The 23,479-nt window shown below is 59.7% G+C and overlaps 2 protein-coding genes across 6 annotated transcripts in view; one reads left to right on the plus strand and one right to left on the minus strand.

Moving 5' to 3' along the window:
• Positions 1-17,863, plus strand: SAMD11 (sterile alpha motif domain containing 11). Of its 4 annotated transcripts, none has more exons than XM_066374735.1 (14): positions 1-863; positions 1,990-2,081; positions 4,833-5,014; positions 5,776-5,826; positions 9,208-9,332; positions 11,881-11,970; positions 12,141-12,275; positions 14,069-14,231; positions 15,358-15,473; positions 15,672-15,750; positions 15,824-16,197; positions 16,529-16,653; positions 16,958-17,068; positions 17,143-17,863. In XM_066374735.1, exons 1-14 carry the CDS (start codon positions 350-352, stop codon positions 17,386-17,388), a joined length of 2,403 nt encoding a protein of 800 aa, XP_066230832.1. In that variant the 5' UTR covers positions 1-349; the 3' UTR covers positions 17,389-17,863. The 4 variants fall into 4 exon arrangements, with proteins under 4 accessions (XP_066230832.1, XP_066230833.1, XP_066230831.1 ...); XM_066374736.1 differs by having other exon boundaries at positions 15,824-16,335; positions 17,127-17,315; XM_066374734.1 differs by having other exon boundaries at positions 2-863; positions 15,824-16,335.
• The window catches only part of NOC2L (NOC2 like nucleolar associated transcriptional repressor), a 12,493-nt gene continuing 6,528 nt past the window's right edge, over positions 17,515-23,479 (minus strand). For both annotated transcript variants that reach the window (XM_066374739.1, XM_066374738.1), the window contains exons 12-19: positions 22,702-22,813; positions 20,953-21,066; positions 20,583-20,684; positions 19,458-19,601; positions 19,258-19,371; positions 18,648-18,780; positions 18,306-18,386; positions 17,515-18,102 (exon numbers count right to left, since the gene is read on the minus strand). In XM_066374739.1, the coding sequence (XP_066230836.1) occupies positions 17,993-18,102; positions 18,306-18,386; positions 18,648-18,780; positions 19,258-19,371; positions 19,458-19,601; positions 20,583-20,684; positions 20,953-21,066; positions 22,702-22,813 (910 nt within the window). In that variant the 3' untranslated portion in view covers positions 17,515-17,992. The remainder of the gene's footprint in view (positions 18,103-18,305; positions 18,387-18,647; positions 18,781-19,257; positions 19,372-19,457; positions 19,602-20,582; positions 20,685-20,952; positions 21,067-22,701; positions 22,814-23,479) is intronic.

Here is a 23,479-nt window from a genome sequence, read left to right on the forward strand (position 1 = left end):
GTCCGCAGACTACCGAACGGGGGGGGCGGGGTCGCCCAAGGGGGTCCGGGCGCAGGTGGCCCAGCGCCCCGTGGAGCCCCAAGAATCTGGAGCTACGGTGCTCGGGACGTCTGCCCGGGATCGATAACATCTCCAGCAGCACCATGTCTCGGGCAGCCGAGGCCCTACTAGCCCGCCGGGCAGCGGTCCGAGGTGGCCCGGCGGTCAGCTCGGCGCCGGGGCGCAGTAGCGAGTAGAGCAGGCACGCGGTCAGGCGCCTCCCGGGCCCCCTGCCTTCAAGATCCAACTCCAGCCCGGGAACAAGTTGAGCCTCCGGCTAGGAGCCGGCCTGCAGAACCACTGGCCCGCCATGCCGGCGATCAAGAAGGAACTCCCTGGCCGCGAAGACCTGGCCCTGGCTCTGGCCACCTTCCATCCGACCCTGGCGGCACTGCCACTGCCGCCGCTGCCCGGCTATCTGGCGCCACTGCCTGCCGTGGCCGCCCTACCCCCGGCTGCCTCACTACCCGCCGCTACCGCCGGCTACGAGGCGCTGTTGGCTCCGCCGCTCCGCGCCCCGCGTGCCTACCTGAGCCTGCACGAGGCCCCACACCTCCACCTGCCCCGGGACCCTCTGGCCCTCGAGCGCTTCTCGGCCACTGCGGCCGCGGCACCGGATTTCCAGCCGCTGCTGGACAACGGCGAGCCTTGCATCGAGGTGGAGTGCGGCGCCAACCGCGCGCTGCTCTACGTGCGCAAACTCTGCCAGGGCAGCAAGGGTCCGTCCATCCGCCACCGCGGCGAGTGGCTCACACCCAACGAGTTCCAGTTCGTCAGCGGCCGCGAGACCGCCAAGGACTGGAAGCGCAGCATCCGCCACAAAGGTGCGCCCGCGTTGGGGGCGCGGGCCGCTACGGTCCCTCCCCTCCGCTCCCCGAGGACCCGTGGGTCCCGACCCCACTCATTCAGCCATCTGGGAAACTCCATCACCGCCCAGAGAGGGCGCTGTGACTCCGGGGCTGCCTCAGGGACACTACCCCCCGCTCCCCAGCGCAGCAGTATCCTTAGTGGACTCGGGCGGAGCGCCCTCGGCCTCCACCATTCTCCCAGCTCCGGCTGCGCTGCCCTGGGCTCCCTGCTGCGCACTAGCCACCCGCTCCCTCCGCTCCGAAGGTCTTTGCTGGATTCCTTGGCCTCGAGGAGCAGGGGAAGTTTACGGGAACTCGGGAGAGCAGGCGGGAGGCCGGCTGGGCTGGACACTCTCCCTCACCCGGACCCCGGGACACGGAGCCACGGGTTCTGGTGGGAGTGCAGGGACATAAGTGCGGCCAGGGTGCGGGTGCGCGCTGCTGGATAGAAAGGCAAAAGGTAGGGGTGGTGCAGGCAGGTGGGGGCCGCGGGGCCGCGCGCTAGGGCGGCGGCGCGCGCGGAGGAGGAGCGGCGGCAGAGCTGGGAGCAGTCTGTTGGGCTCCTGCAGGAGTCTGGCTCCAAGGGCGCGACGGGCGGGAGCCGGAGCTGGCAAGCGGGAGAAGCGCGGTGAGCGGGGTTGTGAGGAGTTAAAAAGTTAGGGACCCAGTAGCGTTCGACCTCGGGGTTCGCGGCTCCGCACTGGACGCCCTCTTTCTGCTGCGGGGTCAAATGCAGTCCCAGTTCCTGACTGCGTGGCTCACCTGCCCCCGGACTCGACCTTCCTCGGCCCTTCTCGGGGTTTCCGCGGACCGGCTTGGAGAGGGTGGAGCATGGGAGGAGGGCACACGAAGGAGGAGGAGGCCGCCCTTGGTCAGGGGATGGCGCTTGCCGTGATCGTCAGTTTCTGAGCTCTGCAGATCCCCGCGGGGTCCGCGAGGGTGGGGTGGGAAGCAGGACTGGGTGGCAGGTTCGGAAGTTGGACTGGGGTGGGTGTTCATTCTCGCGCCAGGAGGGGTCCCGGCCTTGGTGCTGACTGCCCCCCCGGAAGTGTGCCCCAGTGCCGCCCACTCCTTCACCGGTCCGGCCTCGCTCTCCTCGCAGGGAAAAGTCTGAAGACGCTTATGTCCAAGGGGATTCTACAGGTGCACCCTCCGATCTGCGACTGTCCGGGCTGTCGAATATCCTCCCCGGTGGTGAGATGTGGGGAAAAGCTGGGCTTTGGGGTCTTCTTTCTCCCCTGTGAAGCGTGTACATATTTTCTGGGATCCAGAATCCTAACCTCAACTCTGCAAGTGTGCAGGAGGGGCCCCAAGAGCGAATAGGGGCAACTTTGTTTCGGGTGGGAATCCTTTGGCACCTGGAGCCCCTACCCCTCTGAATTTTGCCTATCCTGAAGCTTTTCCTTGGGAGCTTGGGAGCTGCATCTCCTGAAGTTCTGGGAGTAACCCAGAGTGTGAAGTTTCCTCCCTGGAGAGTGTCTTCCAACTGGCCTAGGGACTCTGCCTGTCACCAATCTGGGGGAGTCACCATGTCATCTGGCCCAGCTTGAGAGGGGCCAATGGTACCTAGTGTAGTACTCATTGACAGTGTTGGCTGACCCCAATGTGTCTTCCCTAGTGGATTTAGGCTTAGATGTGAGTGACGTGCCCTCACTGGTACCCCTAGGCTGGAGCCCTGCCAAACAAGACCCTGGATGTGAAGGACTATCTGGGGCAGCATCTGTGCTGTGTGGGCCTTTGGTATCCAGACGCAGTCCCAGTTCCTGACTGCGTGGCTCACCTGCTGAGGCTGGTTGGAGGCTGGTGTGAGGTTCCTTGCGCAGTGTAGATATCCACTGAGATTCTCGCGTCCTAGGGGAGCAGAAATAATGGGTGCTGTGCCTTCCTCCAAGCACTGCCTGCCCCAGCACAAGTCCTCCAGGCGGCAATGGATGGAGGATTGATCTGAAAAGGAAACTGCATCTTGAGAGGGACTGATTTTGAGCCCCCTGGGGAGAGACAGAGCCATGATTGCATGTTGGGTGGATTGTGCTGCTTTAAGTGGCACCACTCAGCAGCCCCCTCTCACAGGAAGGGGTGGGAGAAGCAAAGGTGGATACATCTGCCTGAAAGGGCCCAGAGTCCCTGGCCTTCACTTTAGGCTTCTTTTCTTTGGAGCAGCAGTAGGGCTGGGAGGGGGTGTCCTGGATTCCTCTTGGGCCCTGGTGACAGGTAACCTGGGCAAACTGGGAAGCCACACACACCTGTGAAGACAGACACAAGGTCAGACACACAAGCTGAGTATGGAAGGGGGACTCAGCCATGTGCTCACGTCCCTCCACTTCTGCACCCTCTCAAGCAACAGTCTTAATTGCCACCACTTCCCTCTCCTCCTCTCTGTATTATGGATTGAGAAGCAGAGAGCAATGCATTTCCTTTCCTTCTTAAGTGAGTTTAACTTGAGCAGAAAAGCAAAAGAGGTGGTCCTGGTACCTGGGCTACAGCAGGCTAGAAAAGGGCAGAGTTGAGTGGGACTTCCCAGCAGAATGCATTCCAGATAGGACAAAGGCTGTTCCAAACACTCTCCCGAGCCCACGAGCTGGCATGAAGAGGTGTGGGAACAGACGGTGGTCACTTGCAGCCGGGTGTACGGGGTAGACTCCCGAGGGCAGGCATAGAGGAGACCAGGGCTTCAGGAGTGGGGGGGGGGCTTTGTGTCTGGAGGTGACAGTGGTCTGGGTCTGAACAGAGCCTTTACTCTAGAGGACAGGACTATGATGGCTGCATAGCTGCCCTTTAGGTCCAGGATGACATTTATCCAAGAAGGTCTAAAGCCCTCCTTGACACTTCGCTTCTCAAGCTGGGGCAGGGGGACTCGTCCTGGCAACAGAAGGAAGGGGGGGGGGTCAAAGGAGGCCCTGGGGACTAAAAAGATGAAAGAGTATTAGATAATCTCAAGGCCCCTGCCACCTCCCAGAGCCAGTAACCTGTTATTAAATAAGGAAAAGCTCCTTGTGCACCAGAAAAAAATCACTTAATTTTTCTTCTTCCCCCGGGGGGGGGGGGTCACATTGGATGATGCCATGGTGTGTAGGAAATTTACCTCTGTGTGTGTGTGTGTGTGTGTGTGTGTGTGTGTGTGAGAGAGAGAGAGAGAGAGAGAGAGCTCTGAGTATGCACGAGTCTGTGTGAAGTGTCCTTTGCTTCTGCAGCTCCATGCCCATGACCCCTGTCCCGTCATGGTGGGAGCAGAGGTCAGGGAAGTGGGCCTTGTTGGAAACTGGATCTCTCAGGGCTCCTGGGCTGGTCAGGGTTCCTGGCCATGTGACCTGTCAACCCCAGGCCTGCAATTTGCAAGGGACCAACAGGCTCAGGCCTCAGGCCTTAGGCTTCAGACCCCCAGGGACCTGGGTTCTGCATGGCTTGGTCTCAGTAGGGAGTTCACAGAGTCCGAGTAAGGTTGCCAGGCAGACATGGGCAATGGAGAGCACTGCATGTTGAAGGAATGAGAGGACACAGATGGACTATGTGGTACAGACAGACGGCCCTGCTGGGCTCCGAGGAGCTGAGGAAGTTGGGCCTGCTACCAGGTGGTATCCCCACATTCATTCAGGCTGATGGCTGTGGATGGCTGGGCCGGAGTGTGGAGTCTGGACAAAGCAGTGCCCAGAGCAGTCTGGCCATGGCCCACACCCTGAGCCTCAGCTCTGTCCAGAGTGGAAGGCCAGTCTGTGGAGGGGCTCTGCCTGGGGCCTGCCTCCCTGCTCTTTGCCTCTGGTTAGTTGTGGCTTCTGCCAACGCTGGAGCCTCTACTCTTGGCAAGAGCAGCAAAAAGCAGGCTGGTGACTACCTATTTGACCTCAGCAAGGCTTCTGTCACCTGGGCCTGCTTGGGGGTCGAACCTGGGGTGTAAGCCACCCAGAAACTGAGGTACCTAAAATCTTGTTCTTCTCTCGCTCTGCGCAGAACCGGGGGCGACTGGCAGACAAGAGGACAGTTGCTCTGCCCCCTGCTCGAGTGCTGAAGAAAGAACTAACCCCCAACTTCTCAGCCAGTGATGGCGACAGTGATGGGAGTGGACCGGCCTGTGGGCAGCAGCCGGTCTTGAAGCAGGAGGACGACCCACACATCCGTATCATGAAGAGAAGGTACTTCTCCCGAGAACCAGGGCCCGGTCACCAGCCCATGTTCCCCCCTGCTCTTGCCAAGAGTGGAGAGGCCTCCAGCTCCTAGGACAGGCTCCAGGGTCGGCAGAAGCCACAACTAACCAGAGGCAGCGAGCAGGGAGATAGAGCTCAGGCAGAGCCCACACTTGAGCCCACGTTCCCTGCTGCCATGGTGGAGGGCATGGGCATCGGGCAGAGCTATTGCCATGCCTGACTTCTTGTCCTGGCATTCCTACCTCTGCTGTGCAGTGGTCACTTTGGGAGGCCAGCTGGCAACAGCTGGGAGCAGGAGACACTATACCTGGGCTGACACCCACCCACTGGTACCAGAGGCAGTCGCAGGGCTCACTCCTTGGCCTGGTTCCAGCCCAGCTGGGACAACTCTAGGCACTAGGAATTTGGGTTTGGTCACGTGAGTGGCAGGCAGAGGAAGCTGCAGCCTTCTCCCCAGAAAAACATGGGGACTTCTCCAAGCCTTCAGCAGAGAAATGGTGACCTTAGCTTGATGCTTCCCAATTCTTTTGTCTGGTGAGGCCAGGAGCTGGCTGCAGGCCTGAGGGCCTGTCCTGATGGCTGCACTGGCAGTTGAACTGGTACCAGATGGCACCGGAGACAGGTCTGAGCCAGCCCGGTTTCTTCCTGGCCAGTGCTCTGGGGCAGATGAGGGGCATGCCACACACACGCCCTGCTGCCCAGGTGCCTCGTCCTGGAGGCCATGCTGACTCTCTGCTTATTTCCTTCAGAGTCCACACGCACTGGGATGTGAACATCTCTTTCCGCGAGACGTCCTGCAGGTGGGGTCCGGTCCTGAGCCAATCTCCCCCCCCCCCACATTGCACATCTGCTTCTAAATATCTCTGGCCTCCTGCCCTTCCTCCCCTCCTTCATCTGTGGTCCATCTGTCTGTCTGTCAACTTGTCCCTGGGCCTTGGCAGCAGCGCAGGTGTGCATTCTGGGCAGCTCAACCCTGAAGCCAGAGTACACTACCCCTCCCACAAGGGACTGGCCATTTGACCCCATCTGTCCAAAGATGAGGCCATGACCTCCCCCTCCCACCATCCCAGAGACCCACCAGGAGGTAAGAACGGGGCTGGGTGAGTGGGATGTTGGGGGGTGCATAACAGTTCACTAGAGAAAGGGGACAGATACCTGAAAGATACAGAGAGATGATATGGGATGGGAGGGGAAGGGGGAAGCCCACACGTCCGGTTCAGTTGGACACTAAAGGACTTTGGATAATGGGCCTCTTGGGGTATTGTCCTCCGGGTAGCGTGGACCCACCAAAAGTTCTGGAGCAGGAGTGACCAGCAGGTTGGAGCTTTGCTGAGTCCATGGTAATTTAGAAACTGTAGAAACAGGATGGAGAGAGATAACAATGAGGGTACCTGAGAGGAGGCTGGGGGCATTGGGGAGACCCAGGTTTCCAGTTCCAGAGGGTCAATGGTTTCTGGTCAGCAGGATCAGGTCTTACCCCAGGCTCCTGCAGAGGCTGTAGGAAGGGCCAGCGGGCAGTGGACATCCGGCTCTGGCTTGAGCCCAGGTGGGAGCTGGTCCTCCTCAATCCCAGCCTGGCTCTGTACCAGATGTGTGACTGTGTATGTCTCTGAGAAGGTCTGATCCTGGAGCTCAATTACAATGAAAACATCTTCAAACTTATTTCTAACCTCATTTTAAAGTTGTCCGCTTAACTGATCGTTTTTATGAACCATCAGGAACATTGGTGATATTTTATGAAGCTTGTACTTGGGAAGCGACAGGATAACTGTCAGCAAAGGAACCCAGGGGCTGGTCCTCCTCTCTGGGACCGACTCTGCCTGCAGCCTCCTTCCTCTCACTTGGCTTTGGGATATGGGAGAGGGTCTTGGGAGTCCAGACCCAGGCCCTAGAGGCAGTTATGATGATTTCCTGGATTTTACCAGAGGGGAGATGGGGGATCCATCTGCCCCCCCCCCCCATGCAGGCCCAGCCTCTGGCCAGAGGAGGCACCCAGCCCAGCTGCCTCACCTGTTCTGTCTTTGTCTCCGTGGCTCATTTTTGGCCCTGTCCATCTGTGCTTCTCTCTCTAGTCTCCTGTCTGTTCTTCAGGGTCTGTCCATCTGTCTAGTCATGCCTGTCTGTCTGCCATCATCGCCCTCTCTCCATCTGTCTGTCCTTCATTTGTCTGTTTGACTGACTCCATCATCCATCTTTACTTGTCTGTCCATTTTCTGTCTGTTCATCCCTGTTTGTCTGACCCTGTAGTGGGCTGGTGGCACTGGCAGCTGGCAATCATAGTCCCTGCCCTGTCGAAGTCCCTGAGCTGATGGGAAAGGACTGGACAACGTGATGGTGCTGAGGGAGCCTGGAGGGGCCCGGGGCCCCTAAGGGAGGCTTGTGGTCTGAGAGGTCCTCCTTCCTCTAGCCTTCCGGCATACCTCCTGCACTTGGCCCCGCCCACAGAGCCGCCTTCCCAGTGCGGGAGAGTGTTCATGCTTCAAGAACCCTGTGCTGGGATGCCACGTGCAGAGTTCATGCCTGTCAGTCTCGTGTGTGCAGTTTCTTTGTGGTTTTTACAGGGCATAATTTGCTCAGTGATTGACCAGAACAGGTTTTTTAGGGCAAGGACAGGCTATTTTGGGACAAGCCCCAAAGGCAGAGAACGGGGTGTCCTGGTTCCCACTGGGAGTCATCCCCAATGGGCCACAGCACCCCTGAGTGCCCAATGACCGTCCACTGCATGAAAGAGCTGATGAAAATGGATGGTGCCTGTCCTCACCAGCTCAGTCACCTGCAGGAGCCCTCTAGACCCAGAAGGGAACCCCCCAAGGGAGAGCTCTGAGCAGTGTTGGCCCAACTCGAGGTCCCAGCCCCTCCCTAGTGCTCAGACAGCAGCTGTCTCTCTGTCCACCAACCCCCCCCCCCAAGTTGATAAGGACGAGAGACAGGGTGGATTGCTTGCCAATTAGTCCCTAAAGTACCTGCTCCCACCCCACCTGCCCTCCTGACTGCATGGGGGGGCACCTTGTCCTAGGGAGGGGTAGGGTAGGGAGGGGAGGGTGGCCGGGTCCTGGCGTCTTTGGTGCTGAAACTGATCTGCTTAGGGGCCAGCCCTGGATTAGCCTGCTCCAGCTGCCCAGGCCAGGGGGTGGGGGCTATTTAATGAGGTTTAGGGTCGGTTCCAGGTCACTCCGTGGAGGTCCCCCTGCAGTTGCCCAGCTGGGAGGCTGCTCTGTTACAGGTGGGCCAGGGAGCAAGGGTGCTAGTGGGGAGAGGGTTCCGCCTGCACCCCCACCCCCACTTCTCTGTCCTGTCCTGACTTCCTCCAGTTTCAGGCTGCGTCTGCGAGGTGACAGGTGACCTTTCTCTGTGCTGACTGACTGGGTATTGCACTGGGATTTTCTCACTCCCTTTTTCTCTGGGGTTCTGTGATGTAGGGTTGAACTGATTTAGTAGAGCAAGAACAAAAATGAGGGAACGAAAGAGTTAACACATTTTACCCCAAGCCCCCCACCCCCAGGCCTGGCCAAGGTCCTCCTGGGAGCCTTGATGTGATTGGGCTTCCATAGTGTCCATGTCTGTCTGTGTGTCTGCAGGACAGCAGCCCCTGTGAGTGCATGTGCCCGTGTGTGTCATGAACATGAGTCTCCTTGGCTGCTGGACTTTGGTCTGACTTTTGGTTTCCTTATTTGAAGAAACAGGGGTTCCATGGCCCATTGTAGTTTTAGCTGAAATAGTGTGGGCCACATGCTCACTGAAGCAGCCGGCGTAGCAGCAAGTGCTGCACACGTGTGACAGTGTGTCCTCTCTGAGCTCCTCAGGGGCAAGCACAGCGCCTGGTGGGTGCCCCGCTGCCCTCCCAGCTGGGGCCAGGGACACAGTCGCTGGTCACTCAGGAGAGAGCTTAGCAAGGCTGGGCTGGTCCAGCTCCGCACAGACCCTCCCACGAGCTGCAGTGGGGTCTGAGGGCAAGTCTCCATGTCCAGCAGACCAGACGGGGGCTAGCTGTCCTGGGTGGGGCCTGCTATGGTGAAGCTCACACAAGTGATGTCACAGCCATACTTGGCAGTGTGCACAAGGGAGGGCCACACTCTGATGCTGTCCCCCTGGTGCCATACATGCCCACACTCAAGCTCGGTCTGGCATTCCCTGTGCACCTAGCCTCACGGGGTCCCACCTCCCATCTTGCCTTGCTGCAGCCAGGACAGCGACCTGCCCACCCTCATCTCCAGCCTGCATCGCAGCAGCCACCTCGTTATGCCCGAGCATCAGAGCCGCTGTGAATTCCAGAGAGGCAGCGTGGAGATAGGCCTGGGAGGCTCAGGTGAGGAACCCCGGGGTGCCAGGGTCGCAGCAACTCAGACTGGGGGCAGCCCAGGCCCACGCCCTCCCAGTGTCTCTGCTCAGTGGCTCTGGATACCGCCACCCCAGCAGCCTTGGCAGGCAGCCAGGGAGGCCAGAGGAGGAGGCGGGAGGTGGCAAGGCCGGCTGTCCCCCGGGGCTCCATGTGATGGTAATTGTGTTAATCCCAGCCAGCAGGGCAGACAGGGGGCGGAGGCAGTGGCTCCACAGTGGCTGCTGCTGGGGTGGGCTTGGAGTGGCCGAGGCCACTGTCACTCTCTGCTCACGGGGGCATGCAGAGGCAGGACCGTCAGGGAGGTGCAGGGCTCACAGAGGCTGAGAGTGACATGCACGGAGCACCCACCAACCGCACGGAGGAATGGGGTCCCAAGAGGGAAGGGGTCAATTGCTGAGAGAAAGGCATCTAGGGCCTGGACCTTCAAATGGGTGTGCAGGAAGGTGCTGGCCCAGGAGCTCTGGGGTCACCTTGGAGGGGTAGGTGACAGCAGCGGCCCTTTGCTGTCCTATGAGCCCTGGGCAGGGAAGTTTTTGGCAGTGGCTGCGGTAAGGCTGGGCAGGCATGGTCATCATCCTAGGCCTCCTAAGCATCCCATTAGTGCCCCTAGGCATGCACGTGCCTAAGAAGGCCCTTGTGGGTGAGGGTGGGAGGCTGCTTCTGGAGCCTTGTTGGAGGCAGCCGAGCAGGCGGCTGATAAAATCTAATTGCACCATCGATCGGGTGGAGCCTCCAGCCTCGGGAGCCCCGCAATGATTGAGATATTCTGAGCCAGCAGGCCCTCCCCCAGCTGCCTGCACACAGGCTGTGCTCGGGCCTCAGCGTGGCCGGGTCAGGGTGCCCTCACTCCCTTTGGCTCAGGTCTCACTTGCCACCTGTGTACTGGGTCCAGGTTTCATCAAGGTCTCCACCTCCTCAGGGCTGTAGCCCTCCTTTGCCTCTCAGTTCTGGTGGCCCCGGCATGGGGTCATCTCTCTGTCTTCACCTACTCTTCCCCAGGAGCCACATGTTAATCCTGTCCCCACAGCCCCAGCTCCTCCCTGGCCCTTGAGCAGGAAGGTTGGGGCGGACTGTGAGAGGTTCAGGGGGGTCCGAGCGGCATCTTGTGATCACGTGTCTGCTTTTGGCTACCCAGCTGTGTCCCTGAGTGAATGTGGCCCTCATTGAGGACTAGTCACCCAGACCCCCTGGCAGGACTTTACTGCAGCTACTGCGTTGGGTTTCACTGCCATCTCCCCCCACATACACACACACTTCCCTACGGAATGGGGAGGGGGAGAGGGATTCCCACTATGAAAAACGGGAAACAGATCTCAGGGAGGTGATATCCTTGGGTTATTTGCTAAACCTTAAAGGGTGTGTGTGTGTGCGTGGGTTGGGGTGTTGACCCAGCCTAGGCCTGGCACAGCAGGATGCCCGGCTCTCTGCCTGAGACCCCGAGGCCACCAGGCTGACTACTTGGACTTCCTCGGGGCCTCATGCTGGTTTTGTCCCCCATCCTGCCGAGCCCAAGGTAAGGATGGGATAGGGCCTGGGCTGAGCCAAGGGGCCCAGGCCCGTGGCAGCAAGGTGGCTAAGATCAATAAGTTATTAGCACCATTCTGTCAGCTGTAAAGTGGAGATTGATCGTTCTGCACTTCCTGGGCTGATAAAAATGACAGATTAAGGGAATAAGGAAAAGGAATTAAGCTCTGAAGCTGGTGGCAGTGCCCCCTTGCTGAGGTGTCATGGTGGCTCTGGGTCACAGAGGGGATGGCTCTTGCAACCCACCTCTCAGACAGCCTTGTGAGATGGAGAGGGCCCCAGCCTAGGCTCAGGAGGGAACCTGGTATCCAGGTGCCATGGGCTTGGATGGAGAGGGCTGGCTCAGGGAGATGGATGAGTGTGGTTTGGATGTGGAACCTGAGAAAAAACTTTGGGGAGGGGTAAGGTGGAACTGGCCAGTGTATGTATATGGGGGGGTGCTAAGCACAGAGGGTGAGGCTGCTCAGGGCCTCCTCAGGAGCTCAGAGCATGCTTGGCAGGCAGGTGGGCAGGAAGGAGTGATAGGCCAAGTCAGGGTGTTGGCTCAGGCCTTCTGGGGTCAGCAAGGGGTGTGGCCTGGGTGGAGGGCAGAGGACTAGTGAATGTGGCAGTGCATCCAACCTCAGGGGCCTTGAAGTGGGGGCTCTGGGGCCCACAGCCCGGAGACCTCCCTGAGCAGGAAGTGTGAGAAACCCTGGCATAGGACCCTCCACCGTCTGTCCTCAGTTCTGCCCTGGGAGTCACATCAGGAGCCTTTTCTTCTCTTGGGCAGGGTGCTGAGAAGGCCTACATTAATGTGCACTGGATAGCTGTGTGGCTGGGTGGGGACAATAGGGGTGCCTATGGGGTCCTGAGTTGCCACCTAAGCTGCTGTTACCAGAAATCTGCCATCACATCCACACACACACACACACACACACACACACCCCAGAGACTAGAGTTAGGACTGTCCTCTGGCTGAAGGCCTGGGACTCACTCTACCCTTCCCCAGGTGATCTGCTGGGCAAGAGGCTGGGCCGCTCCCCCCACATCAGCACTGACTGCCCTTTGGAGAAGAAGGCTCGAAGCAAGTCTCCCCAAGGTGGGAGCCCTTTGTGGGGTTGGTGGGACAGGTCCCTGGAGGGCCAGGGTATAACTTAGACTCTCTAAAGGGTGGGGTCAGCCCAACAGCCAGTTGAAAGAGGAGAGGCCCTGGCTCTCTGATTGACAGAATCTGAAGAAGAGTCCTCCCCATGTGCTCCTCCCAAGCAGAGACTCTGTTGTTGTCAGAGCTGGGACCCAGCATGGCCCCGGAGGATCACTACCGCCGGCTTGTGTCTGCGCTGAGTGAGGCTGGCACCTTTGACGATCCACAGCGTCTCTACCACCTGGGCCTCCCCAGCCACGGTGTGTGCCCTTTACCACCTGTGCTGGGCTCTCCCTGCCCCTGAGGACAATTGGGTGCAGGGCCATCGACCCCTGAGCCCCCATTAGCAAGCTCCCTCTCTTCCTCCCTTAGCCCAAAGCAGGTCCCCATCAAGTCCCCTGTGACTCCACCCCCATCATCTCCCACCCTGATGGGCCACCTCCCTGTTGTCATGGGCAGGCATTGTCATTTCACCGATAAGGAAACTGAGTATGAAGAACCCGAGAGAGTCTCTTGTGAGCCTGAGCGGGAAGGGAGGGGGTTTTGATGCTCCCGCCCATCCATGCAGGCTGTCCTGCACCCTACTGTACATTGCAGTCTCTCCCACTCCAACTCAAGGGTGTGGCACAGTGTCAAGCACTTCCTCCAGGGAGCCTCTGGGTCTCCCTGTGGGAGGCCTCAGAGGAGGGATGCAGTCTGCCCTAGAACTTCCACTGGTGGAGACTAGAAGACAGGGTGGGCAGCAGTTGGGATTTGGCCAACAGGACCTCACTGGTACTCAGAAGCGCAGCGGGAGGCGCCGCGCCTGCCCCACTCTGCTTCCCACAGTGTGCTCTGGCTCTGGCCATCTGACCATACCACCTCTCAGGGACCCTTGGAAATCCCACCCACCATCGCAGGGTCACACTCTGGCACCCTGCCCAGCGGCACCCTGACCTCGCAGACTTCAGTCCCCAGTCTGGGGGAGTTTGGGTTTTCTGGCTGGAGGTGGGTGAGGGGGTGCTGGGGAAGCGGGCAGGATTTCTCCTCCTTACACAAGGCACTGTCCCCCAGGGCAGTCAGGCACCGAGAGCCTGAATTATTCACCAAATGTTAATAATTTAAAAATCTTCCTTTTTAATTGCTTTCCCTGCCCTGCCTGGGGCCGGCTCCGCTGGCCTGCGCGGGGGAGGGGGCGCCGGCCGCGGGGGAGCAGCGCCGGGAGCTGGGCTGTCAATCACGGCCTGCGCCGCCGCCCCCGCTGTGTAGCCGACTGTAAATAACCTAGGCCGCCGGCGCGCGCGGGGGCGCGGAGGCCCCGCAGGGATCGATGCAGGCGGCCGCGCCGGCTGGGCTCTGCGGGCTGGCACCCGGCCCGGGCAGGACCCACCTCCGCTTTTCGGGTAATTAATTTATAAACAGGCGGCGGCAGGAACCTGCACAAATGGGGGACTGCAGGGGGACTCGGAGGCCCGGCCCTGAGCAGGCTGGAGGGATTCGGATGGGTAACAGAGTGTATCAGACGCATGGATAGAGTGTTGCACCGTGTGTTACCTAGGAGGGGGTTACCTGGGCAGCCTCTGTCCAGGGTTGGAGACCCAACTGGACTCCTGGTGACATTGCCCTCAAGGAACAAACCTGCTCCCTCACCCTTGGGCCTTTGCACACTCATACCCCCCAACCCCCAGGCTCCTGCAGCTTGGTCTCCATGCCTTCTGGGCTGTCAATATCAACGTTCATGCACCACTAGCATCCCCTGCCTGCTGTGTTTTTCCCTCCCTCCCACTGCATTCTGATTATAACATCCCCATATCCCTCTCAAATGCTTACCTTCCAAGACTGGTGGGTGCCTCCCACCTACAACTCTAGCATCCTCTAGCTTGTTGTACCATAAAGGTCTGTCTCCTCTGCCCTATGGCCTTCTGTTATCTGTCTGTCTCAGCAACCAACCAGCAGGGTAAGTGCGATGTGAGGATGTGCTCTCACTGGTCTTGGTCCTCTTGGTGTCCTTGACCAGTGAGAGCCTAGGGGGAACCTGGCCTCTGGGTCACTGCTGTTGTTCCCCCACCCCCAGATCTCCTGAGGGTCCGGCAGGAGGTGGCAGCAGCAGCTGTGAGGAGCCCCAGTGGCCTGGAAGTCCACCTGCCCTCATCCACAACAGGCCAACGTCGGAAGCAGGGCCTGGCTCAGCACCGAGAGGGTACCACTCCAGCTGGTGCCCCATCCTTCTCAGAGAGGTACTGAGGTGACTGCATCTCCAAGGCCCCCATATTGACTGTGCTTGTTGCTGGAGTGGATAGACTTTCCACCTGGTTTCTGCAGGTCAGGTCCACAGCACCTCCATACTTGTCAGCCACTTTGACTCATGCACACTCCCCTCTCCCATCCCACCCACACAGCCCTGTGGGCACCCAACGTGCCAGGCACTGTGCTGACCCTAGGTTCATGGCCTGCTGTCCAGAAGGGACCTGATGCTCCCTGAGCTGGGCAAAGGCCCAGGAAAATGTTCTGGAGTAGAATATGGCTCTCTGGTTGGAGTGGTAAGGGCGATTCCTTTTTTACTGAGCAACTGTGGTACCCACTGAATCCAGGTGCCCCTGAGACAGCTGAGCACTTTGATCCCCCAGCAGGTAGGTGAGGGTGCTTGATGCAGATGGGGGGAATCCATGGAGAGGGTGGTATAGATGGAGCACAAGGTAGAAGAAAGGAGAATAGCGAGAGGTCTGGAAACCCGAAAGTCAGGGGCCCCTCCCCCCTGCGCCCCCAACTGCACAGATTCAGACTCTGGAGCCTTTGCTGGCTCAGACGAGGCCTCCCGGGTCTGTCGCAGCCGGGAGAGCCCAGGACAGGACAGAGGCTGGTAGACCTGCAAAAGCCGAGGGGTGAACGAGCTAGGGGACTGGAAGAGCTGCAGGGGCTCTGCGCCTCTGCTGTCAGGCGGCCACTGCACGCCTCCCGCCCTGCGCCCCCCCCCCCCCCCCCCCCCGCGACACTGCGACCCCCGCCCCAGAGCGCTGTCTGCAGCCGCCTCCCGGATTGCAGCTAATTGCACCCCTCCCCCCGGCCGCACGGGGTCCGGGGGACTGGGAGGCGGAGGCCCCCGCGCGCCCGGCGGTAATTACCGCTGCAGTCACCGCGGCCCGCCGGGTCAGCGCCTCCGCGCCGCCGCCGAGATTAATTGGCGCCGCCAGCGGGGGCGGGGGCGGACGTGGGGGCGGCGCGAGGACCTGAAGCTGAAACTAGCGGACTGCCCGCGGGGCCGGCAATTAGCAGCGGCGGCCGGAGTGTGGAGCCGTGAGGGTGGGGGCGGGCAGTTCCGGGAATGGAGGTGGCGCAAGGCGCTCACCCGCCTGCCCTCCACAGGGAGCTGTCACAGCCGGCCCCCTTGCTGTCGTCCCAGAATGCCCCGCACATCGCCCTGGGCCCCCACCTCAGGCCTCCCTTTTTGGGGGTGCCCTCGGCTCTGTGCCAGACCCCAGGTGAGTAGACGGGTTTTCGAGCCCTTTGTGTCCTGGGGGCCCCCGTGCGAGTGGGGCGATCGGGTTTGCCTGTGCCTGACCAGGCGTCCACGAGTGTTCCAGTAGGACTCACCACTGTCAAAGACGGGAGTGGGGAGCGCTTGGGTAGCACTGGACCACTCGGCCATCTGGCTTTGTGGTCTGTCCCCTTCCCACCAGGTTTTGGCTTCCTGCCCCCTGCCCAGGCAGAGATGCTTGCCCGGCAGCAGGAGCTCCTGCGGAAGCAGAACCTGGCACGGTAGGTGACAGTGACTGGTGCGGGAGGAGCTGGCACTGCCGAGCTGGCTGACTCTCTGCTCTCCCTGGTCCAGGCTGGAGATGTCGGCAGAGCTGCTGCGTCAGAAGGAGCTGGAGAGCGTGCACCGGCCGCAGCTGCTGGCGCCTGAAGCTGCTCTGCGCCCGCCCGAGGGCGTGGAGGAGCTGCAGCGGCGCGGGGCCATGCTAGTGCTGAGACACAGCTCCACGCCGATGCTGGCCCTACCCCAGCAGGGACCCCCAGGCCCCGGCCCTCCCACCCCGCCCCGGGAGCCTGCCCGCCGAGCCTCTCGGAAGGGAAGCTCCAGCCCTGCCTCAGCCCGGCCCAGTGAGCCCAAGGAGACTACTGGGGCTGGGCTCTGGGTACAAGATGGCTCTGAAGATGAGCCCCCCAAGGACTCAGACGGAGAGGAACCCGAGACGGTGGCTGGTGGGGGCCAAGGCCCCACCCCCAGTCAAGCCCCAACTGGAGGGGCCAGTTCAGAGGGGAAGGGGCTTCTCTCAGGGTCCATGCTGCCCCCTCCACTGCCCCTGGGATTGCCCTACGTCAGCCCCTACTTCCACACAGGTGGGCACCCCCAATGCTTTAGATCCCTGCATGGGGTGGAAGGAGACCCATCCCCCCATCATTTCCACCTTAAGGAGGGTATAATTCCTTTTAGTCATGAATCCAACATCTCTGAAAAAGGCAAAGATCAGCACATGGGTGGGAGCCTAGGGAAGAGCCCTCCAAAGTCCTAGTAACAACCCCTCCTAACCAGGCGCCGTGGGGGGACTCTTCACGGATGGAGAGGAGGCCACAGCCCCTGAGGATGTCAGCAAATGGACAGTGGATGATGTCTGCAGCTTTGTGGGGGGCCTGTCTGGCTGTGGAGAATATGCACCGGTGAGGGGCCAGCTGCCCAAGATGGTTCTGAGCTCCCCACCCATTGGGGCTTCCCTTCAAAGGGTATGCGGGGAGGGACATGGGCATGCACCCCAACCCCCACCACATCTGCCTGCAACACGGGCACGTGCCCAATGCAGTTTTCTACCCCTTGAATATTTCCCCCCCAAACTGCAGATAGCTCCTCTTGGTTCTGCTCTCTCTGGAAAGTCTCAAGCCACCAGCTGTAGCCCTGGCTGGGCTGCAGGGTGGGCAGGCACTGTTGCCACACCCAGGCCCTGACAAGCTCCCCACCCCACACCAGGTCTTCAGAGAACAGGGCATCGATGGGGAGACCCTGCCCCTGCTGACCGAGGAGCACCTCCTGACCACTATGGGGCTGAAACTAGGGCCTGCTCTCAAGATTCGGGCACAGGTGAGTGCCAGCTGGGGTGGTGGTCTGAGACTTTCCTGGCTGTAGAACCCCCACCCAGGCCCGTCTCTCTGCAGGTGGCCAAGCGCCTGGGCCGAGTCTACTACATGGCCAGCTTCCCCGTGGCTTTGCCTCTGCAGCCACCAATGCTGCGGCCATCTGAGCGGGAGCTCACCTCAGAGGATCAGCCCCTGTCCCCAGCACTGGCCCCCTCACCTTATGGTGGGGGACACCCCACTGCTGGCCGAGCCTCACCCAAGCAAGAGAACGGGACCCTGGCTCTGCACCCAGGGCCTGCAGACCCCTCCCAGCCTTTGTGCTGAGTTGGGGGTGGGCTGCACAGATGCCCAGCCCTTCAGTGCCAGCAGGTGCAATGCAAAGGCCCCTCCCCACAGTTTATTGTCCTCTGGTTTTGGAAGCAAAAACACAACTTTTAAAAGGAAAACATGTGACTTAAAAGAAAAGGAACATGTTTCCAAAGACTTTTTGGGGGTAACAATAGAGCCTGGCACAGCTGGCCTGGGGCTCCAAACCAGGGCACTTCAGACAAACCAAAGACAAGTGGCTCTGTTGGCCCTGGCTGTGCCCCTCTGGAACTGGGACTGCTGTGAGATTTTAAGTATCCTGGCATCAGGCAAGAGGTCCGCTTCCCCCATGGGGACCTGCCACCCTGGGGTGCAGCAGTGGGCAGGCTTCAGTGTAGGTTTCAGTCCCCAAGGCCGCCACTCCAGGGATTAGCACAGTGCTTTGTACTTTTTTTCTTCTATGTTGTACAAATAAAGCCCTGTCCACCATTTACTGTTCTTCCCCCTGCATGGGCGCTGACCCCAGGGCTTCTGGACAGCTGCAGGTCCAAGGCTGACTGCCAGTGAGAGGGGGACACTGCAGGCAGCCGCCCACAGGCCCTGCAGCCCCAGGCGGTGGCCCTCAGTCCTCTTCGGAGAGCTGTAGGTCCTGCAGCTCGTCCTCTGGCCCCTGGGCCAGCAGCTGCCACAGCTCCCGGGGAGCCAGCCCCGCCTCTGCATCTGGGCCTCCATCTGCAGGGAGACACCGAGGCTACATAAATTCTGCTTTATCAGGAAGAAGCCAGCTTTAGGGGTTACTCATCACTAATTAATCACAGCACTAATTAATTTATCGGAGCCGCTCCTGCTTGCTGCCAGACCAGCAGGATCGCAGCAGCTGGCCTGGCGTCCCCAGGGAGCCTTAGGTGCGCAAACCCTCACCCAGGAACACTCACCATCTGAGTCACTGCCTTCTTTGGCACTACTGCTACTGTTGTCCTCGTCCTCCTCCTCGTCCTCTACCCTCTGCTGTGCTCCTGGGGACCAAGGTGAAGAGCTCATGGCAGTAGGCCCACCAGCAAATGCAGAGGGAACAGCTGGGGTCACAGCTCTGCACCCACCCTCCCCGTGGTCCTCTGCACAATGGAGAGGATTCAGAACTGCCCTGGAGAGTGGGGGAGGAACAAGGCCTGGTGACGTGTTCCAGTTCTAGGAGGCCCAACTTCTACCCAAGCAAAGTGGCGGAGAAGGGGCAGAGAGGGCCCTGCAAATGGGAGATGAGGCATGCAGGTGCCCACCTTTCTCTGAGAAGTCCGTGACTTCGTCTTCATCACTGTCCAGGTCAAAGAGGTCCTTGAATTCGACCCTGTCCTCATCCTTTCTGTCCCCCAGCTTCTGCCGCTTTACCTCAGGGAAGTCCAGATCTTCCAGCTGTAAGGCCCCAAAACAGGAGCAGCAGGTGAGGGTGTGCAGGGAGCCCTGAGTGCCCACCCCAGACCCATGGCCACTGCAGTGCCCCCAGTAAGAACCCTCATTTCCAAAGACAGGCTCCACCCGAACCCAGTGCCCCCCCCACTTCCCTTCCATGCCCTTCTTCCTCCATACAAGGACATGCTGGGCCCCTTTTTCTACATAGTCAGCATCCCTGGGAAGGATTCCTGGACAGCCACCCTGCCAGGCAGGTAAGGAGGCTCTCGCCATACGCTGGCCTTTAAGTGCCATCAGAGTCACAGCTACAGCACCAGGACAGGTAGCACCAGGGCACCCCAACCACCTTTGTGTATGTCATCCCCAACAGACAGCACCCAGCCCCATCCCATCTCAAAGTCACAGGCAGAGAGCTAGGTCCTTGTCTCAGAACCATCCGGCTGGGTGTGCCCAGGCCTCTGATATCGTCCCAGCCCGTACCCGCTCTTTGCCACTGATCTCCAGCTGGATCTCACGGTCCCTCAGTTTCCGCCACTGGCTGTAGTACTTAGTAAGCGGAGTCCCCTCCTTTCGGGTCTGCTTCTCCCAGGCATCCTGTGGGGAGAGGTTTGAGGTCACCTCCCACCCTGGGCAAAACCCCAAACTCCAGCCACTCATCGAATGGTGCCCTCCCCACTGACCACAGCCTGACTGTTGGCCACGCTGAAGGAGGCCCTCTGGCGGAGGCTGCAGATGTGGTCTGTGTTCTCCTGCACCTTCTCCAGCAGCTGGCGCACCTGCCGGCAGTAATTGGCCACCTTGCACTCTCGGAGGAAGGACTTTAGCTGCAGAAGGGAAAAGGGTTCAGCCAGCTCCACAGAGGGCTGCTCTCTAGGCAGCTATGTGTCCACATCCCACACAAACTAGCCAGGAAGGTGGGAGTGGAGGGGTGGGGGCGGAGCCCTGGGGCAAATGCCTGTGGGAGTGTGCCTGCCTGAGAACCAGGGCCAGGTCTCCGAAGCTGCACTGCCACAGCCATTCGTTTGTTTACACATTTCTGTGGGTTTTTACTTCAATGGGAGAACTAAGCAGTTGTGGAAACCACAGGACTGCAAAGCCTAAAATACTATCTGGCTCTTTACCAAAAAGAAAAATTTTCTGATCCCTGGGATTCCAAGCCCAGAAATAAATTCTTGCACACGAATACTTGTGTCTGGATGGGCCTTTGAGTCAGGTGCAGCTGGGGGTAAGCAGCCCAAGTCCCAGGGACATGCAGATAGGCAGTACCCCTCCCATGAGGCACAGGCCTCCCTGAGATGTTAAATATCTAGGCTGAAAGCAAATGAACCCCCATGGGGGATCCAGCAGGGGCTTCACAGAGGGAGGAGGTTCCCTCCAGCCCCAGTATCACCTGAAGTGCTGAGACAGCCCGAGACTGCCCTACCTTTGCACCACACGCAGGACTACCCAGGGAAACGTGCAGTCACGAGACCAGCTGACTATGATCCTAACCCCGTGCCCCCAGGGAAGACCACATGGCCAACTGGTTCCTGGGCTATAGCAAGCTTGGGGAGGGGCTGGGCTGCCTGTGTAATAACCTAGGCCAGCTGCACCCCCCAAACATGGACCCCACACCAGAGCCCCAGGGTGGAAGGGCACTGCAAGGCGCCAGGTTCCTCCACTGGCTCCACAGCTGAGACAGGCTGCCTTCTGCCGGCGCTGTGTAAACAGGGAGCCGAGTCCGTTAAAACATAGTCCAGCCTGATCTACAGGAGGCCGTGGAGGGATCTGGGCAGGGGCAGGGGAGCCAGACAGCAAGCACATACCTGCAGAATGGCGGGCAGTGCCAGTTCAGGGAACGCGATGCTGTGGGCCTGACTGTGCAGGTACTCAAGGGTGAGGTCGTACAGCTGCTCCACCAAGCCATCCTGAGGCAGCAGCGGAGAGGAGGGCATCAGGGCGTGGCAGGGGGACGAGAGCACAGACCACTTCCACCACAGCTTCCCTGGAAGCCTCACTGGGGCTGGAGCCAGCAAGTGTCCATGCCTAAACTTTACGGTCCGTGAGCCCTTCCTATCCACACCTTGCATCCATGGTCACTCTAAACGCTGACCCCGGTGCCCTCTGACATCCCACCATGACCTGACCCAAGGCATTCCCGAGGACCCTCCCTGAAGGCCTAGAAGCCAGCCTCACCCGATAAGCCTTCTCCTGCAGGTTGACCTTGGACAGCTTTAGGATCACAGCAAAATTGATGGGCTTGGAGCTCATGCGTCCCGGCTTCCTGTTGAAGTCAACCTGCTGGAAAACCTGCATTGACCAATAGCATCAGCCCAGACTGCGGCACTGGCCCCACCCCTCACCTCAGCCTGCACCCTGGGTCCTTGAAGACACATCATGAAAGCAGGGACAAGGAGCCCAATGCAGCACCAGACCTGCAGCCCTACAGAAACATGCCTTCCAGAGCTCTAGGGCCCCCAGGGGAGCCCCTTCATCCCAGACTGGGACCCTGGCCAATGGGCAGGACCAGGAGCACAAACACACTGCTAGTGAGCCCTCCTAAACACTAGGTCAGAGGGCCACAAGGACAGTGTCAGGAGACAAAGAAGAGTCCCTCCTGCGCAAGACTACTGCCCACCACACACCCTCACCCATAGTTACCCCCTTGAGGCCTGGGCCCGGCCCTGGCCCCAGGTCTGCGGACTCACGAGAACACACCAAGGCACACAGGCCTCAGATGAGGAGCTAGGCGGCTCCACCACCTATGTCCTCTACAGAGACAGCCGGCTGTGCACATCAGTGCCAGCACTGGCCTCTGGGAGAGGTCCTCCTCCTGGTCTGGAGACTAAAGGTTGCCCAGGGAACAGTGGGTGTTTGGCCTCTCAGCTTGGCACCTCTACCCATGACCCTTGAAGGGAGTGATCCAGGGTGAGTCCCTGAGGGGGATGGATGGCCAAGGCTAGGGGAGTCTAACTGGGAAAGACCCCCGCCCTCCTCCAACAGGAGATTCCAGAGTTGAGCTCAGGTCCACTCTGGATTAAAAGCAGCCGTGATGCTGGTGAGGACAAAGTGGGTCCCTGGGAGGGCATGGCCCTTTTTCTAGCCTGAGGGGGACAGGGTGTCTGACCTACCGCCCACACAGGGAGGGAAGGCTGGGGCTCCCTGGAGGCAGAGAGCTCAGCTTCCGCCTTTGTGGTCTGTCTTCTCTGGGGAGAAGTATGCATCCCTGAGTGAGAGGAATGTATGGGGTACAGCTGCAGCAAGCCAGGGCTGGGGTCAGTGCAAAAAGGAAGGAAGAAAGAAGCACAGAGGAGACAAAGAGAGACAGATGCCTACAACTGGCTGACGGGGTGAGGAGAGCTTCAAGCATGGACCCAAGGGCTGGGTGGGAGTCATTCTATGAGCACGAATCTGCACTATCCCTGCCTCAGGGCATGGAGTAAGAAGGTCCCTGCCCCACCCCACACACAGTACAGGGGGACCACAGCCCCGGCCGGAGACACTCGGAGCTATCTGGTAGGAGGTGTGAGGGCCTCTCTGGTGAGGTGTGAATTCTTGAGGACTTCCTGTGTTGGGGTCTACCACCAGTACATTTCTAGGCTTTCTCCACCTGAGCTCTGCGAGCATGCAAACACGCAGATGCATACGCATGTGGCCCACACGGAGACTTACAGAGGGCAGGTGCAGCCCTGGAATCAGACCTGGGCTTCTGGCCTGGATTTCTCACTCACTCTCATCTTGGGCAAATACCCAGATAAACCTAGGCCTGTGCCCTAAAACCAGCACCCTCAGGCCCCCACCACGAGGCACCTTCCTGTCCTCACTGCTGCTCTTGCCAACCAACACGCACCACCAGCCTGCACAAAAGGCAGCACAGGAACAACAAAGTCCTCACAGCACCTGTGCTCTGCAGGTGAGGACCCACCCACTCATCTCCTCACTCACCTCGAGGATGAAGGGCAGCACCGGGATAAAGGTGGCGGTGCCCTCGGAGAGCAGCGTCAGGGCGCGCACACAGTGCATGCGCAGTGGGTAGAAGCGCGCAGTGGGCACCAACCTGGGAATGGGAGGACAGGATTGACATGAGGCCCAGCCTCAGGGACCTCACCTGACCCTCCTGACTGTTGCCCTGATCCTTCCTATGGAGCCCCAAGCTCAACAGTGGCACTCCGTGCACCTCTCTCAAGATCAGAAGCCACACCTGCTCATCACATTTCTGACAGAACAGGGCAGGACACAAAGTCTTCAGGACCTGCTCCCTTGCCCAATTATAAGGCTGCAGGGACACCCAACCAGCTTTAATTTTGTTTCATCTTTGTGTGCATGTGTGTGTTGAGAGGAGTCATTTATTCAAGCCTTTGTTCCCAGCTCTAAAGGCTCCCCCTTTAGGAAGACAGGGCTGCCCCCTCCTGGCCCTCCTGGCCAAAAGCCACCAAGCCACGTGCACCTTTTCCGTTCACACCCAGGATTCCACACACCAGACCCGACCTGCTCTGTCCAAGAACCCCATGCAAATAAACCCAAATTCCCTTGAAACTGCACATGTGCTGCAGCCTGGGACGAAAGTGCTGGGCAGGTGCTCACACCACAGACAACCCAGCAGCCCTGCAGCCTGAGCCTGGGTGTCTCCCACATGGGGCTTGAAGCCACAGACAGCCCCATCAACCCCTTCTACACAGGCACCAAGTCAGACCCTAGACCCTCCCTGTTGGCCCTGGTCACC

This window comes from Saccopteryx leptura, chromosome 3, assembly GCF_036850995.1.
Source record: "Saccopteryx leptura isolate mSacLep1 chromosome 3, mSacLep1_pri_phased_curated, whole genome shotgun sequence".
Classification (NCBI taxonomy): domain Eukaryota; kingdom Metazoa; phylum Chordata; class Mammalia; order Chiroptera; family Emballonuridae; genus Saccopteryx; species Saccopteryx leptura.